General features: G+C 35.0%; 1 protein-coding gene and 1 long non-coding RNA gene across 7 annotated transcripts; one reads left to right on the top strand and one right to left on the bottom strand.

Annotated features, from left to right (window-relative positions):
* Nucleotides 1-4546: 4546 nt before the first annotated feature.
* On the bottom strand, nt 4547-12021 carry LOC105797500 (glyoxylate/hydroxypyruvate reductase HPR3). 5 transcript variants are annotated; one of them, XM_012627466.2, is made up of 5 exons: nt 11431-12021; nt 10807-11347; nt 5219-5315; nt 4981-5121; nt 4547-4893 (listed from the first exon to the last, which is right to left on the bottom strand). In XM_012627466.2, the coding sequence occupies exons 1-4, from the start codon at nt 11908-11910 to the stop codon at nt 5112-5114; spliced, it is 1128 nt and encodes a 375-aa protein (XP_012482920.1). In that variant the 5' UTR covers nt 11911-12021; the 3' UTR covers nt 4547-4893; nt 4981-5111. The 5 variants fall into 5 exon arrangements, with proteins under 5 accessions (XP_012482920.1, XP_012482923.1, XP_012482929.1 ...); XM_012627469.2 differs by lacking the exons at nt 4981-5121; nt 5219-5315 and having other exon boundaries at nt 4556-4893; nt 11431-12020; XM_012627475.2 differs by lacking the exons at nt 4547-4893; nt 4981-5121 and having other exon boundaries at nt 5231-5253; nt 11431-12019.
* On the top strand, nt 8097-10130 carry LOC105797516 (uncharacterized). 2 transcript variants are annotated; one of them, XR_008197860.1, is made up of 3 exons: nt 8097-8169; nt 8325-9238; nt 9331-10130. It is a non-coding gene; the product is annotated as an uncharacterized LOC105797516 (long non-coding RNA). The 2 variants fall into 2 exon arrangements; XR_008197859.1 differs by having other exon boundaries at nt 8325-10130.
* Nucleotides 12022-13493: the final 1472 nt, after the last annotated feature.

Genomic DNA, 13493 nt, shown 5'->3' with positions numbered 1-13493 from the left:
CGGTCTGAGCTGTGCCACACAGCCTGGTCACATGGCCGTGTGACCCCTGTTTTCTAAATTTTCAAGGTTTTCCTAAATTTATGTTTTGATTCATTTTGATCACTGATTGGTTTCAAACTAATTTTAGGGCTCCATAACCCGAATAAAGGCCTATGTGAACATTTATTCTATGAATTGATATATGTTTATAAATTAATTAAATATTTGTTCTAAATTAAGATAAATTGTTCTATTTGGTTCTGTAACACACTGATCCTTAATCTAGCAACAGAAATGGGATACAGGTGTTAAAATCGCTCTATTGGTTTGCCGCGGCTCTGTTCAACCAACTTGTTATGTAATTCCATTCGTCATCCTAAGAAGTTCATTCATCATTAAATCACCTATAATAAAAAAATTTTCATAATTAAATCTTCTAGTCAACTAGGTAAATGAAAAAATTCAGAAAAAAACACAATTAATGAATATAAAATTTAGTACAATATCTAACCCATTCATTTTTTGACTAATATTATTTACAAGTAATTGATTCAATAACAATTATCACCGTTGCAATCCCCAACAAGGACGCCAACAACTTCACTGCCTCCAGACGTACTAACATCCAGGGTGTGAATACTACTACAAAATATATGGATTTAAGGCGGTGTCCGCAAGTATAAAGGTCAAGTTGTAATAGAGTTACAACAAAGTAGGTAAGTACCTCCGAGGATCGTACCCAAGAGATTACAATTTGGGGAAAACTGCTATCAAGCAATTACTGGAAATAATTACTAATCTACTTGAGTCACAAATTAGTAGTGTTAATATGAAGCAAGATGATGATAATATTAATCAACTAAATAAATTGAATTAAACCTAAATCTACTCCTAAGTTTATGTGTGAATTTCTCCTATCCCTTGTTTCGACTACACTAGTTCCATTAGCCTAGATCCAATTACTTTACCTAATTAATTATTTATGTAGGGCTCTACTCAACCAGCTAACCATCAACTTAGTTGCTCCTCTCGGCGATTAACTAACCTAATGAGTCGACAAGAACCACTTATCTCTTGACCTCACTGTCCAAACCGGTTCGAGCATAAGGTGTTCACGGATAGGCCATACCAATTTTCGGTTAATTCTCACCTAAATGATATCATAGGGTCGTCAAGCCTAGGGTTTAAGTTCTTCCTCTCCCAAACAGTTGATCCATTAAGAAACTCTATCCTTCAATCAATTACTAAGATTAGAACAATTGAAACATGTGAGATATGTATAAAACATAAATTGATTCTAATATTTACACAAACATTCATTAAACAATGTTAAAGAAAGAGATATAAAGAATAAAATAAAGGAAAAGAGATGTTCATCGATTTATCGATGAAAGTGCAGCTCTAGAACAATTTCCACTCGCAAAAGTCACACTTTGAAATAAGATCTTCTGATTACAAGAACATAAAATACTCTAAGTGAAAAACAAGAATGAAATAAACACCTAAGAATAATTTTTTTTCTCCCTAAATTGTGTCTTTAAACTGATTACCATGGCCTTTATATAGGCTAAACTCATAATATTAAAGTACTTAAATTATCCTTGAAGTCCTTAGAGTTTAACTAAGACAAATACTCATAATTTCCCTCTAAAACGTAATTATCTCGTGCAAGGACTTCTTGGGCTATGCAGGGGCAGTGTTGCAACGTCAAATCTGGTGTCGTGACATAGCCTTGCTATGTCGCAACATAGCAAGTAGTTTCACTCCAGGACTTGTTTTTGCTTCTGTATTCGATGTTGCAACATCGGTGTCTTGCTGTCGCGACATAGGCAACATTTTTTGCCCGAATATGCATCTTTAGCTCCCGATTTGTCCGACAAAACCATGTAACCTTATTTAGATATCTCAGATGTAATAAAAACTACTAAGAAACATAAATAATTACTTCCAGTATGAAAACATAAATATATACTAAGTTAATTTGATTTACTATTAAACAAGCTAGAATTATGTGTAAAAAGGGTGTAAATAATAGTATAAATTGTGGCAAATCATTTTACTAGGGTTAAATTGGTAAATTTATAAATGAAATTAGAAACTTGAATTGTTATAAAATGGGTTCGATAAACCAATTTGATATGGCATTGAAATGAATAAGGTGAAAGCGGTATAATCTTATAGAGTAATAATGGATTATGACATTGAAATTAATTATGTGAAAATGGTATGTTATTATTAGGTCGATGATAGCATATGATATTGGGATAAGTATGTGAAATAGATTGTATTGGTATATTGAGATTGAGTATTCAATTGAATAAATAACTAGGTATATGTATATATACTTATAGATGATGGTATGAATTGAATAAGTAGGATATAAAATGATTGGTATATAGTATATTGTTAAATGATTATATTGAATCTTTTTGTTGATTGTTACAACATGTCAAGATTGAATTCTAATTTCAAATGAAATGTTGTAAAATGGTTGTATTTGCATTTCACATGTTAATAGAAATATTTAGTATGAAAGCTGTGTGAAATAGCTAATAGTTGAACTTGATGGTATCCAAATTGCTATATACATATATTCATGTCATATGTGAAATGAAACTATTGGCACAAAAGATATATCTGAATTTGATTGTGTGCATTTGTTATTATTATAACTTTGGCTTGAATCATGTAAGTACCACTAAGTGTTATCGCTCAACGTACGGTTTGTTTATTTCGTGCGTAGGTATAGGTGGAACTCGAGGTTCCTAGAGGTGATTTCAGCATCTAGTTCGTGATCCTCAACTTGACAATGTTAGTATACTCTCTTTGCGTTTTAGTATACGGCATGTACCTTGGTTGAGTTGGTTTTTGGTATAAAAGGTGATTATGTTTATATTGAGGCTTGAAATTGTAACTTTGAAATGGTCAAATGGTGGATTTGTATATGTGAATATGGTATTTGTTTTGAATTGTATGAAAGGCTGCAATATTGAAACTTATTTATGTGAATGTATAAGTCAACTTGAAAAATCAATGATAATTACCATAAGTGTTTAAGTTAATATGTATGATTAGGTAATATAAAGTTATATGTGATGAGATATACTAGGAATGAACATTTGAGAATAGCGTATTTGGTTGAAATAGTGATTGATTGTGATGAAATTGTTATCTAGGTGAAGCTTGTAGGTATCATTTTGTACCATTTAGAAACAAGAAGCTACTTTGCAACATCGGATTCTTGTCATTGTGCCGACATCGCGACGAAACCAAGTCAGTACGTTATGTCACGATGAGGAACTCTCAAAGTCGCGACATCAACCTGAGATTTTAGAAAACATTACAGTTTGGTCCTAATTAAACCTCGAGTTAACAATAGACCTTTCATAAAGCTCGTATAAGACTCGAAAATTATTGAATATCATATTATATGCATGTATTGCTCATAATTAAATATATAATGGTATAAATTGAATGTATTTAATCGTAATTGCTCCAAAAACGAATGTGGCATCCTGTAGCTCAAACCCGACAATCAGGTCGGGCATTTGGTGCTACAGGAAGGGCTCAAAGCAACATATATAATGGCAAGTCTAGAAATATTCGTCACAAACATAATACCATTAAATACTTGCTTTCCAATTGAGTTATTTCCATTGATTGAGTCGAATCAAGGGAAAATATTGTGGATTTGCTAACTAAATGTTTAAGAAGAGAGCTTCCGTACAGTTCATTGAGGTGAATGGGCCTAAAGCCGTTAAAAGACAAAAAAAGTGTTATGATGGTAACCCTACCTAGTTGAATAGAAATCTCAAGATCCAGGCTCAAAGGGAAAACTAAGTCATATTGCATTTTTAGTAGCACTTGGAAATTACTATTTCTTACTTATACTTATGGTGAAAAGGAAAAATATTAACTGTAGAGTAATAAGGATGAGATGTGCTCTTAATGATTCACATATCTTGGTAATTTCCAAGTGGAGTATAAGCATAACACACTTAATGAGAAATCATCTATATGAATGAGAAATGTGGCTGTTTCTTTTAGAATTTCTAAAAGGCTAAAAACTCTAGAGCGTTCATGAAATCAGGAGTTGTTTAGGGCTAAAGTGAATACAACTGTGAGAATAATGGAATCTTAAGGTAGAAGTTATGTGAGTACTATTGTCTTGATTAACACTATAAGGCTAAAAAGTTCAAAACATCACATTTACTAATTAGCTGAGTAAATTCGATGGTACTTCACTATGGAATGTTCAAGGCCAAAAGCTATCTCGTCTGATGCAGTGTTCTTCCAATAAAATTCTCTTTACTATTCTTTAAGTCTTAATATTGGTCAAGACAATTTTCATTCGTGAGGGGATTGTTGGAAATTCGTTTTATAAACATGTCTAATGAGATTATGTTTAAAAAAAAAGTATAATACATTGATTTTATGGTTATTATTGGAGTTGTAGTCTAATGTGTGAAATTTAACATGCTTAAAACCAATTATAGGTGAATGATAAATTGTTTTCAAGAAACCTTTTGATGGAAAATTTTCAATTAAATAAAATATAATTATTAGTTTTGTACATTAATTAATTTTAAACCAAAACTTGAAACTACACCATTTATGGTTCTTTTTAACACCCTAAAAATCTTATACAGCTTCAATTACAAAGAAAGGGGCAAAGCTGATGAGAAGAGTAGAAGGGAAGCAGAAATAGTGAACGAAGAATGGAGATTCCAAGAGTGAAAGGCACATTGAATATTGTAACTTTTTTTCTGGAACCTGAATGACTGGAAAGCTTCCTCCACCTCCTCCTCCGATAGCCCCCAAAAGATCCTCACTAGGAAATATAACCCTGCAATTTGTAAGATGGAATTGGATTCATGCCCCTATCGTTGAAACTCTCAGATTCTGGCGGCACTCCTGCAAGCATGGTTTCCAAATTTATCAGCCTTTACGTTGAGCCTTGTAACAGTGTAGAGATTTATTTATTACTCGTGTCTATTATACCAATGATTATTCCTTCACTCATGTTGCTTGTAGTTAAAAGATTTGCCAAAGAATGATCATTTAGCCCCATAAAGTCCCAGCTTCGAGTTGTATGAAGCTTGTGAACTCAATTAGGAATCACTTGAACAACACTAGGAAATGCTGCAATTTGTAAGTGATCTTTTCAGTTCTTAAAGTTGTAGATGCTAAAAATAAAACAAAATCAGCCAATGCAAACTGTTGCGGGACATTATATCACCTTCCATTTCCTTTTCCTGAGAATCTATCAACCTTCTGCAAACCCAGAAAAGCCATGTTTATAGTTATAAAGCATTGAACTTTTTGCTGCTTCCTTGCTGAGATTCAAATTTCAAAGATATTACAGTCTTCATTCATCCAAAACAAAATAAAAAAATAAAAAGAGCAAAGCTTTTGTTATTCTTTTTTTATTGAAATTTAGTTTAATGTAAATTTAGAATGCCCTCCAAGAAAGTTGAAAACATTGGAGCGGATCTGTTAGCAAGGCATTGGAGAAATTCTTTAACCTCAAAAGAAGAGTTTGAAGAATTAGAGAATGAAGCTAAACGGTGTAGTTTTAAGTTTTGGGTTTCAATTTTTTTAATTAATTATAAAATGACATGGAAATTGTGGAAAAAAATAAAGGGTTAAGAAAAATACATGTCATTAACTGCCAACTCAGCAATCTATTAGTAACTGTAACTTTGTAAAGTCAGAAGACTTAATAAAAAAATTTCTAATAGTCGCGTGACTATTTATGCAATTTACGCTCAATATATATACAAAATATATATATGATTTTTCTAACATGCTGGAGGAGTTATTCGTGACAAGCATGGTAATTGGATAGAAGGCTACTTGAGAAACATTAGTATATGTTCTGCTCTTAAAGCAGAAATATGGGCCATTTTAAGAAGGGTTTTAAGAAGGTAATTTTAGAAAGTGATAACATGAATGTGGTGCAACTTCTGAATACAAAAGGGGTGAACTCCAATGTCGGGCTGATCCGAAGCATTGTTGAGTTGAGGGACAAACATTGAATAGTCAAATTCTCTCACGTTTATGGGGAGGCTAATTTTACAGCTGATTTTATGGCCAACTTTGCTGCATCTGTGGCTCCTGGACTCCATCTTTTTGACCAACCTGCTGCTATCAATTTAGTTTTAAGCGATATTCTAGGAATCTCATATGACAGGAATTGTTAGTATCCTTTTACTTCCAAAAAAAGAATTTTAACTTGGCTATGTATCCTGAATCCTTCCTTCTGATCCCCATTTTAGTGGACAGTGGACACAACAAATGCTTCTATCTAAATTTAAGAATCAATGTTTCTACAAAAGAATTTTTCTGAGAAACTAACGGAAAACCACAAACGTGAAACTGAAAAAGGAGAAATGATGACCTTCGAACCAAGAGGATAGTCTCCTTTGGCGGACCAAAGACCATGTCTAACGTACCGACCAGCAGCAGAAATTTTCTAAGTACGTCAATCAACAAACCACAGCAACAGCAGCTGAAAACACGCCGGCAGTATTGGTGACTGCTATGTCAAGCCTCCTGCACTCATTCAAGTCAATGTGATTTGACGCCTGCGCTGGCTGTTATGACGTGCTGCAGTGAAGGCAGCGGCAGGATGATGTGAGGGGTTTTTCTATGCTGGTCAATATGGTTGAAATTGGGCCTGGAGATTAAGCTGGCGAATACACATTTCTGATTTCTCTCTCATCTTTGGTGCCCATGTGTAGACGTGCTAATACAAGGAACAAAGCTTTTTCTATGAAGCTAAGAGGCAAAAACTCCTGTCTGGGTTCTTAACTACCATGAGCAAGCTTGAAAAACCACACAGTAACAATCAATAATGTTTGTTACTTCTTCAAAGAAATCAGTTAATAACTACTTTTTAACAAAGGTTTCAAGAAATTCTACACAGTTTCTAGTTTCAAGCTATCACAATCGGAAGACATGGAACAGACAATATCATCTAATAATGGTCACGCACCAACTCTTAGTCATCATTTCCTCCTCACCCTGCAACATAATGTACCTCACCTCACCTTGTAATATATGACCTGTAACATCCCACCAGACAAAGTCTTAATATTCGAGTACTGTTCTATAGATGAGAAGGATACGATACGTGAAGAAGTGAATAGTGTTAAAACTAGTCTAAGAATAAGAGCTACGTGAGTGCGTCCATGACGCCTTGATATTGGCGAACACTGGGATGGCACAGTAAACTGGAACTACGTCTAGTAAGGGAGGACTCACCCCAAAAGCCTTGTATTGGCATACATAGTTTGGGCAAATTCCATTACAAGAGAATGAACCTTGAAATAAGAAGCTTATGTTAGCATTAGAGAGCACTCTGTAATGTTGGCCTTGAGCCGGTTTAGTTTTAAGGAAAAGAAAGTTAGGAATCAATTGAATGTGAACTAAGATAGTTAGAAACTAAGAGAAAAATACTTTGATTGTATTCCTTGAAATTTGTAGATTTGAATAAAACCACCGAATGATTGATGTGACATTTATAAAGTCCCATCAAAGAGCTTAAGAAAAGGTAGGACAAGATATTTTCTCTCTCTTCCTTTCATCAGGGGATTAGGGCTAAAGAAGAAAGAAAATCTCCTTTGAGCTAAGTATAAGGTCCGATGGTTAGATGAGGTCAAGGTAAGGTAAAGCCTGGCGTATGGCAAGCTCTAAAGTTTATAAGTAAATAAACTATTATTCACCCCACTAGTGCTCATGGCATGTACGTGGGCGCGTAATTAATATCGAATTGTAATGCAAAAATCCCTTAAAAAGGAATGAGTTAATAAGAAAGAAAGCATTGTTGGATATTGAGGAGACACAAATAATAGGGTCACCGCCAAGAAGGCATAATGTGCCAAGTGTGACTAGCTGGATTATCAACCAGTGCTCTAACGAACAATGAGTTGAGACCCAAAAGTATGATATGTAAAAGTAAGATTGCTCGTACGTGTTTCTTTTACAACTGTCATGCATCTACAATCGACGTGTGTCAAACATCTAACGAGGTAAGGAAAAATATCTAGCTGACCGGATAAATGATAAACACTGTTTTCTTACTTCGTAAGTATTCTCTATCTATATAAGGATGAGGTGAAGGAAAATCCACTCACCCTTAGGATGAGATTAGAACGAGAGGATGAGCTTTGAGATGCATCTGTTAAGGTATGTTTCGCAGCATTACTATCATGAGAGCAGGTCTATTTAGCTTAGTAATGAAAATGGTAGAACTTTATTGTATGATTCTGATTTTCAAGTGAGAAAGGAAATGAACTAGATGGAAAGATCGTGACAAGTTTTCTGTGGTTTAACATTTACAGGCTGTTAATCTACTCGATGGAAGTCCAGAGTTGATGTTTGAAACTACCAAAGTTGAGGTTTTGTGAGGATTCTGAGTCTCTGAACTGAATCTTACTTTGTATGTGTGGCTATATGTTTCTATATCCACCTCTTCTGTTCTAAATGATTAATCTATGAAACGAAGACAGGCATAAAACGCTGATTCTATGAAAGATGTTTGTTTGATGAGCTTGCATGTGATGTTTATGGATGATATGCCTCTGTTATGAAAAAGTATATGCATGATGAATATGTAAAGGAAGAATGAGCTCAATGATATGTTTCTATTCTAAAGGAAAATGTATGTATGTATGTATGTATGAGTGTGTGCGGAAGTATGTCTCTGTTTGTTATAAGTCTCTGCATGAGTCTGAAAGCACAATTCTCTTTGTCATGAAAAGAGTCTGCATGTGAAGGGAAACGTGTGTTTTTGTCTCTACATGAGGAGTTTGTGCATGAGTTGCGTAAGTTTGCATGTTGAGTCTACTTGCGTATGAGTCTGCCAGGACAATAAACACAAATTTTGATAAGGAAAAACCGTGGTCATGGCAAAAAGACCATATAGTATAAGACCTAATTTGGGACTATAGCATCATATAGGGATACGAAAACCACATAGTGTAACACCTAGTTTGGGACTCTGACATCATGTGGGGAAAGAAGATGAATGACGGTTGGAAGAGTACCAAGCAATGAGGGGAAAATCTCATAACGTTAAGTTTAGGCAAATCCTTATCGTCGAAAACACCATTTACTGAAATGTGGAAGCCTTTGTGGTTATTCTTTGATAAGTGGAAGCCTATGTAGCTGTCCTCTGTTATACGTGAGTCTCTACGACGATATTTGTTATATAAAGTCTTAGAACGAGTTTGGATGGGCGATTGGGTGCGGTACGGTACGTTACGTTTAGTTTACTTTTTGTTTTACGTTACAGTATCGCTACAGTATCTAATCTCACCGCTACCGCTGTTTTTACATTAATTGCAGGTAAATGCGCCGCCCATCCAAACTCACCCTTAGTGGACAACTCTATGAATGCACCTTCGTGGCTAAATATGTTAAAGTGGATGTCTTTGTGGTTGATTCTCTTCTATAAGAGCCTTCGAGGCTGTATCCATTAAATGCGCTCCCGTGGCGAAGTCTATCAAAGTGGATGTCTCTGTGGCCATCTAACTATATGGACATCTCTATGGCTATCTTCTATATGAGTTTGGACGCCCTTGAGGCTATTTAATGTGAGTAGGTTCCTTTGTGGCTATCTGATATTATGTGGACGCCTTTGTGTTCATCTAACTCTAACTATATGGACGACTCTATGGCTATCTTGTATATGTGTTTGGACGCTCTTGCGGCTATCTATGTCAAAGAAAGACTTCTGTGGTTATCTATGTCAAGTGTACGCCTTTATGGTGCAGTCGGTAAAATTGGCCTTCGTGGTAATGTTTCGAAGACAATGTTGATTGAGCGAACTTTGAATGAAAGCGCAACCAACGAGCTTGAGACGATGAAAGACTGGTGAGGAGGATTTTATGCTGAAAGAGGACGAAGCCTACCTTGTCCACCAGAATGAAAGGTGAATTAGAACATATTTCATGAGTTCAAGCCCACAAGTGGAACAATTGTGACTAAGGTAAGAATGCTTACAGAGTGCAAAAGAAGATACAGTAAGTGAAGGTTTAATATTCGTAACACTAATTTTAGTAAGTACCTGCTTAAGAAGTACAGGAAAGTGCAATGTTCTGAGCTTAACAAGAAATAATAAATAATTGTGTGAAAGTTGTCTCACTAAGTTTTTATGAATTTACTATGAATGTATCTGATTTCAAGAATATAAAGAAGAGTGCTTCGGGAGACGATGTCAGGGCTATCTAGGAAGCAATGGACTAAGTTGTTACGCATACAGAGAAAGAATGAAAGAAAGAGGAAAACGTAAGAGAAAGATGTATGAAAAGTCTTAAGGCTATATGATAACGACTAAGCTATACAAAAAACTATTGCCAAAGTTGAAGTCTGCGCATAAAATATAAAATAATACTTCAAATATTATATACAAGGTATTTTAGGAGAAAGAGATTAAAGAAATTTTATTAGACATTGTTAGTATATTTACATAGGTGAGTAGAAAAAGTTCAGGTTAAATTTGTTATAGGAAATAACACCTAATATTCGGATCTGGTCGATCGGGTAAGTAGAGGGTGTTACATGTTTCAATAAGATTGAGAAAGAAGATGGATGGGTAAGAAGGAAGACATTGATATGATATTTGCTTAAAAATTTACAACAGGATCCCAACAAGCATCATATCTTTCAACTTCGCAGTACGCCATATCAGCTTATTCGACAATAACAATTTCTTATACGTACGAGATTCTGTAGTGCGGTATATTAAAACAACAAACAAAACAGTTACCATTCATGATGTCGAGAATTACAACACCCTCAGAGAAATTTGTAGTAGCTAACCTGACAAATGGGGCAGATCATCCAAAGGAACAGGTGTTAATAGGGGTTCATTTGAGAAGAAGGCTTCGAAATTTCCGACCACAGTTTTACGCAACTCTTCAAGAGATTCCGTTGTACAAAAAGCATTATGAGGAGACATGACTACATTATCCAATGCAAGGAGCTCAACGGGAACATCAGGTTCATGCTCAAACACATCCAAGCCGGCACCTCGGATCTCTCTCTTAATTAAACACTGCACCAATTCCTTCTCATCAATGATGGGTCCACGAGCTATGTTAATAATGACCCCATCCTTCCCCAACGCTGACAACACTTCCTTGCCAATCAGGTGGTGTGTTTCATCAGTTGAAGCACAGCAAATTATAAGGGCATCGCAATTAACTGCCAGTTCAACAACATTGGGATAAAAAGTGTACGGTACTGAAGGTTTTTTGCTTCTTGAATTGTATGAAATAGAACAGCGAAATGCCTCCAGTCTTTTAGCGACTTCTGTTCCAATACTTCCTAATCCAACAATTCCAACTTGCTTACCACCAAGCTGAAATTCTTCAATTACCAAATTATAAACAAACATTACGTACATAATTTAAATCTGAGGGAAAGAAAGGGTAAGATTACGACCTTATTGCCAAGAGGATAGTTTCCTTGGGAAGACCATAGCCCTTGCTTGACATAGCGGTTAGCAGCCGAAACCTTCCTCAAAACGTCGAGCAGCAATCCCACCGCGGAATCCGCACAATCAGTGGAGAAAATGGTTCCAGCGCCAGCCACTGCGATGCCACGGCGTCGGCACTCGGAGCAATCGATGTGGTTAATGCCCTGGCTAGTGGTAACGACCAAATCCAGGTGGGGCAAAAGGCGGATAGTATCAGCGGTGACAGAACCGCTAGCTGATGTGAGAATGGCTTGTACGGACTGTGCATGGGTGAGCAAGAACTGGGAAAGAGGGAGTGGGGATTCGAACGCTTTCAGGAATTGGAATTTGGGTGAGTGGAAGAAATGGTCACCGAAGATGCTGAATGCTGCCGGGGGTTTCAAGATGAGGACATAGGGCAAGTCGTTTTGGGGAGGCTGAGATTGGTTTTCAGCTGCTACTGCCATTTGCTTTGTTAGTGCTTTACACCGGTGCCGTGTGCGATAGGTGCGGATTTTGTAAGATTTTTGTTTTTGTTTTGGTAAAATTTGTAAGATTCTTTACATTATGGGTAAATGTTCTAATTTGAGCTGAGAGGGTGCAACCTTTATAAATGATTCAATATTGGTTTGAACTTTAGAGAAGTGTTTAAAGAATGGTTTTTATGCACTTAATTTGTAGCTAAATGTTAGATTTGTTTATAATAAAACATATAATAATAATATATTAGTTGAACTTGAGATACAGTATTTAAGAAAATCTTATTTTAGTATTTTTAAAAAGCCGTGACTTTTATTTTAACACTTTCAAAAATATTGGACTCTTATTTGATCATTTTGAAAAGTTTGACTTTCATTTAAATATATTTATGAAAGTTAGGCTCTTATATGATCATTTTTAAAAGTTTAGTTTTATGTGAGCAAATCCTAAAAGATTAGGCCTAAATTGAATCTTTAGTCTTCTTCCTTTTTTTTTTTTATGTCCAACAAGTCAAAGCTTTTTATTTATTTACCATTTGACACGGGTTGAGTCCTTTTTATTAAGGGTTAAACTACACTACAGGTCACTCAATTATTATCTTGGTTTTTTGTCATCAATGATGATTTTTTTTTTTAAATTGGTCACCTAATTAAGCAACATCATTTTTTGTTTTTATTTTTATTACATGTCATCAAGTATCTGACAAGAGGGTGACATGGCAATTAAAAATTGGTATAATAATAATTTAACACTCGACTTTTACATATTATATTCATTTAGTCACAATTTTAAAATAAACCTCAACTTACAAAAATCTCAATTTGATCTTAATTCTAAAAAATTCAAAAAATATATAAAAGTACATAAATATTTTTAATATATAATTTTTTTCAAAATAATAATAAATAAAATAAATAAAAATATTAAAATATTAAAAAATAAAAAATATTAAAATTTTACCTTCCTCTTCCACTTCCCTTACTACCGCTATTATTGCTACCTTCAACTCAAATCTCATGACTAGAACGCCCGGCCCGACAGCCCGCCCGAAATATGGGAGGGTTCGAGTAAAAATATAGGCCCGAAATATGGGTTTGAGCAAAAAAACGAAGCTCGTTTAGAAAACAGGTCGGGCCTCAGGCACCACTTTTTTGTTTAGTAAAAATATTTTTTTATTTTTTTAATTTTAAAATACTTTTTTATTTTTTATTTTTAAAATAATTTTTGGTTTTTATTTAAAAAAAATGGACCGGGCAGGGCCGAGCTCGGGCTTAGAAATTTTTTCTCTGGCCGGGCTTGGACAAAATTTTAGGCTCATATTTCGGGGAGGGCCGGGCCGGACCTAGGACGCGGGCCCAAAAAACTTTCTGGACCCGGCCCATGGACACCTCTACTCATGACTCACACTTAACATTTAATATGAATCCATTGGTAGTGAAATTTACACTTTTTTTTCATTTTCTCATTAAAAAATGAAAATTTTATAATTTAGTATATGTACTTTCAAATCTTTCTAATTTGAAACCAAAAGTGATTTTCATCACAAAATACATATTCCAATATATTCTAA

Source organism: Gossypium raimondii, chromosome 7 (assembly GCF_025698545.1).
Source record: "Gossypium raimondii isolate GPD5lz chromosome 7, ASM2569854v1, whole genome shotgun sequence".
Classification (NCBI taxonomy): domain Eukaryota; kingdom Viridiplantae; phylum Streptophyta; class Magnoliopsida; order Malvales; family Malvaceae; genus Gossypium; species Gossypium raimondii.
Note: the sequence above shows the minus strand (reverse complement) of the source record. Positions and strands in the feature narration are given on the sequence as shown.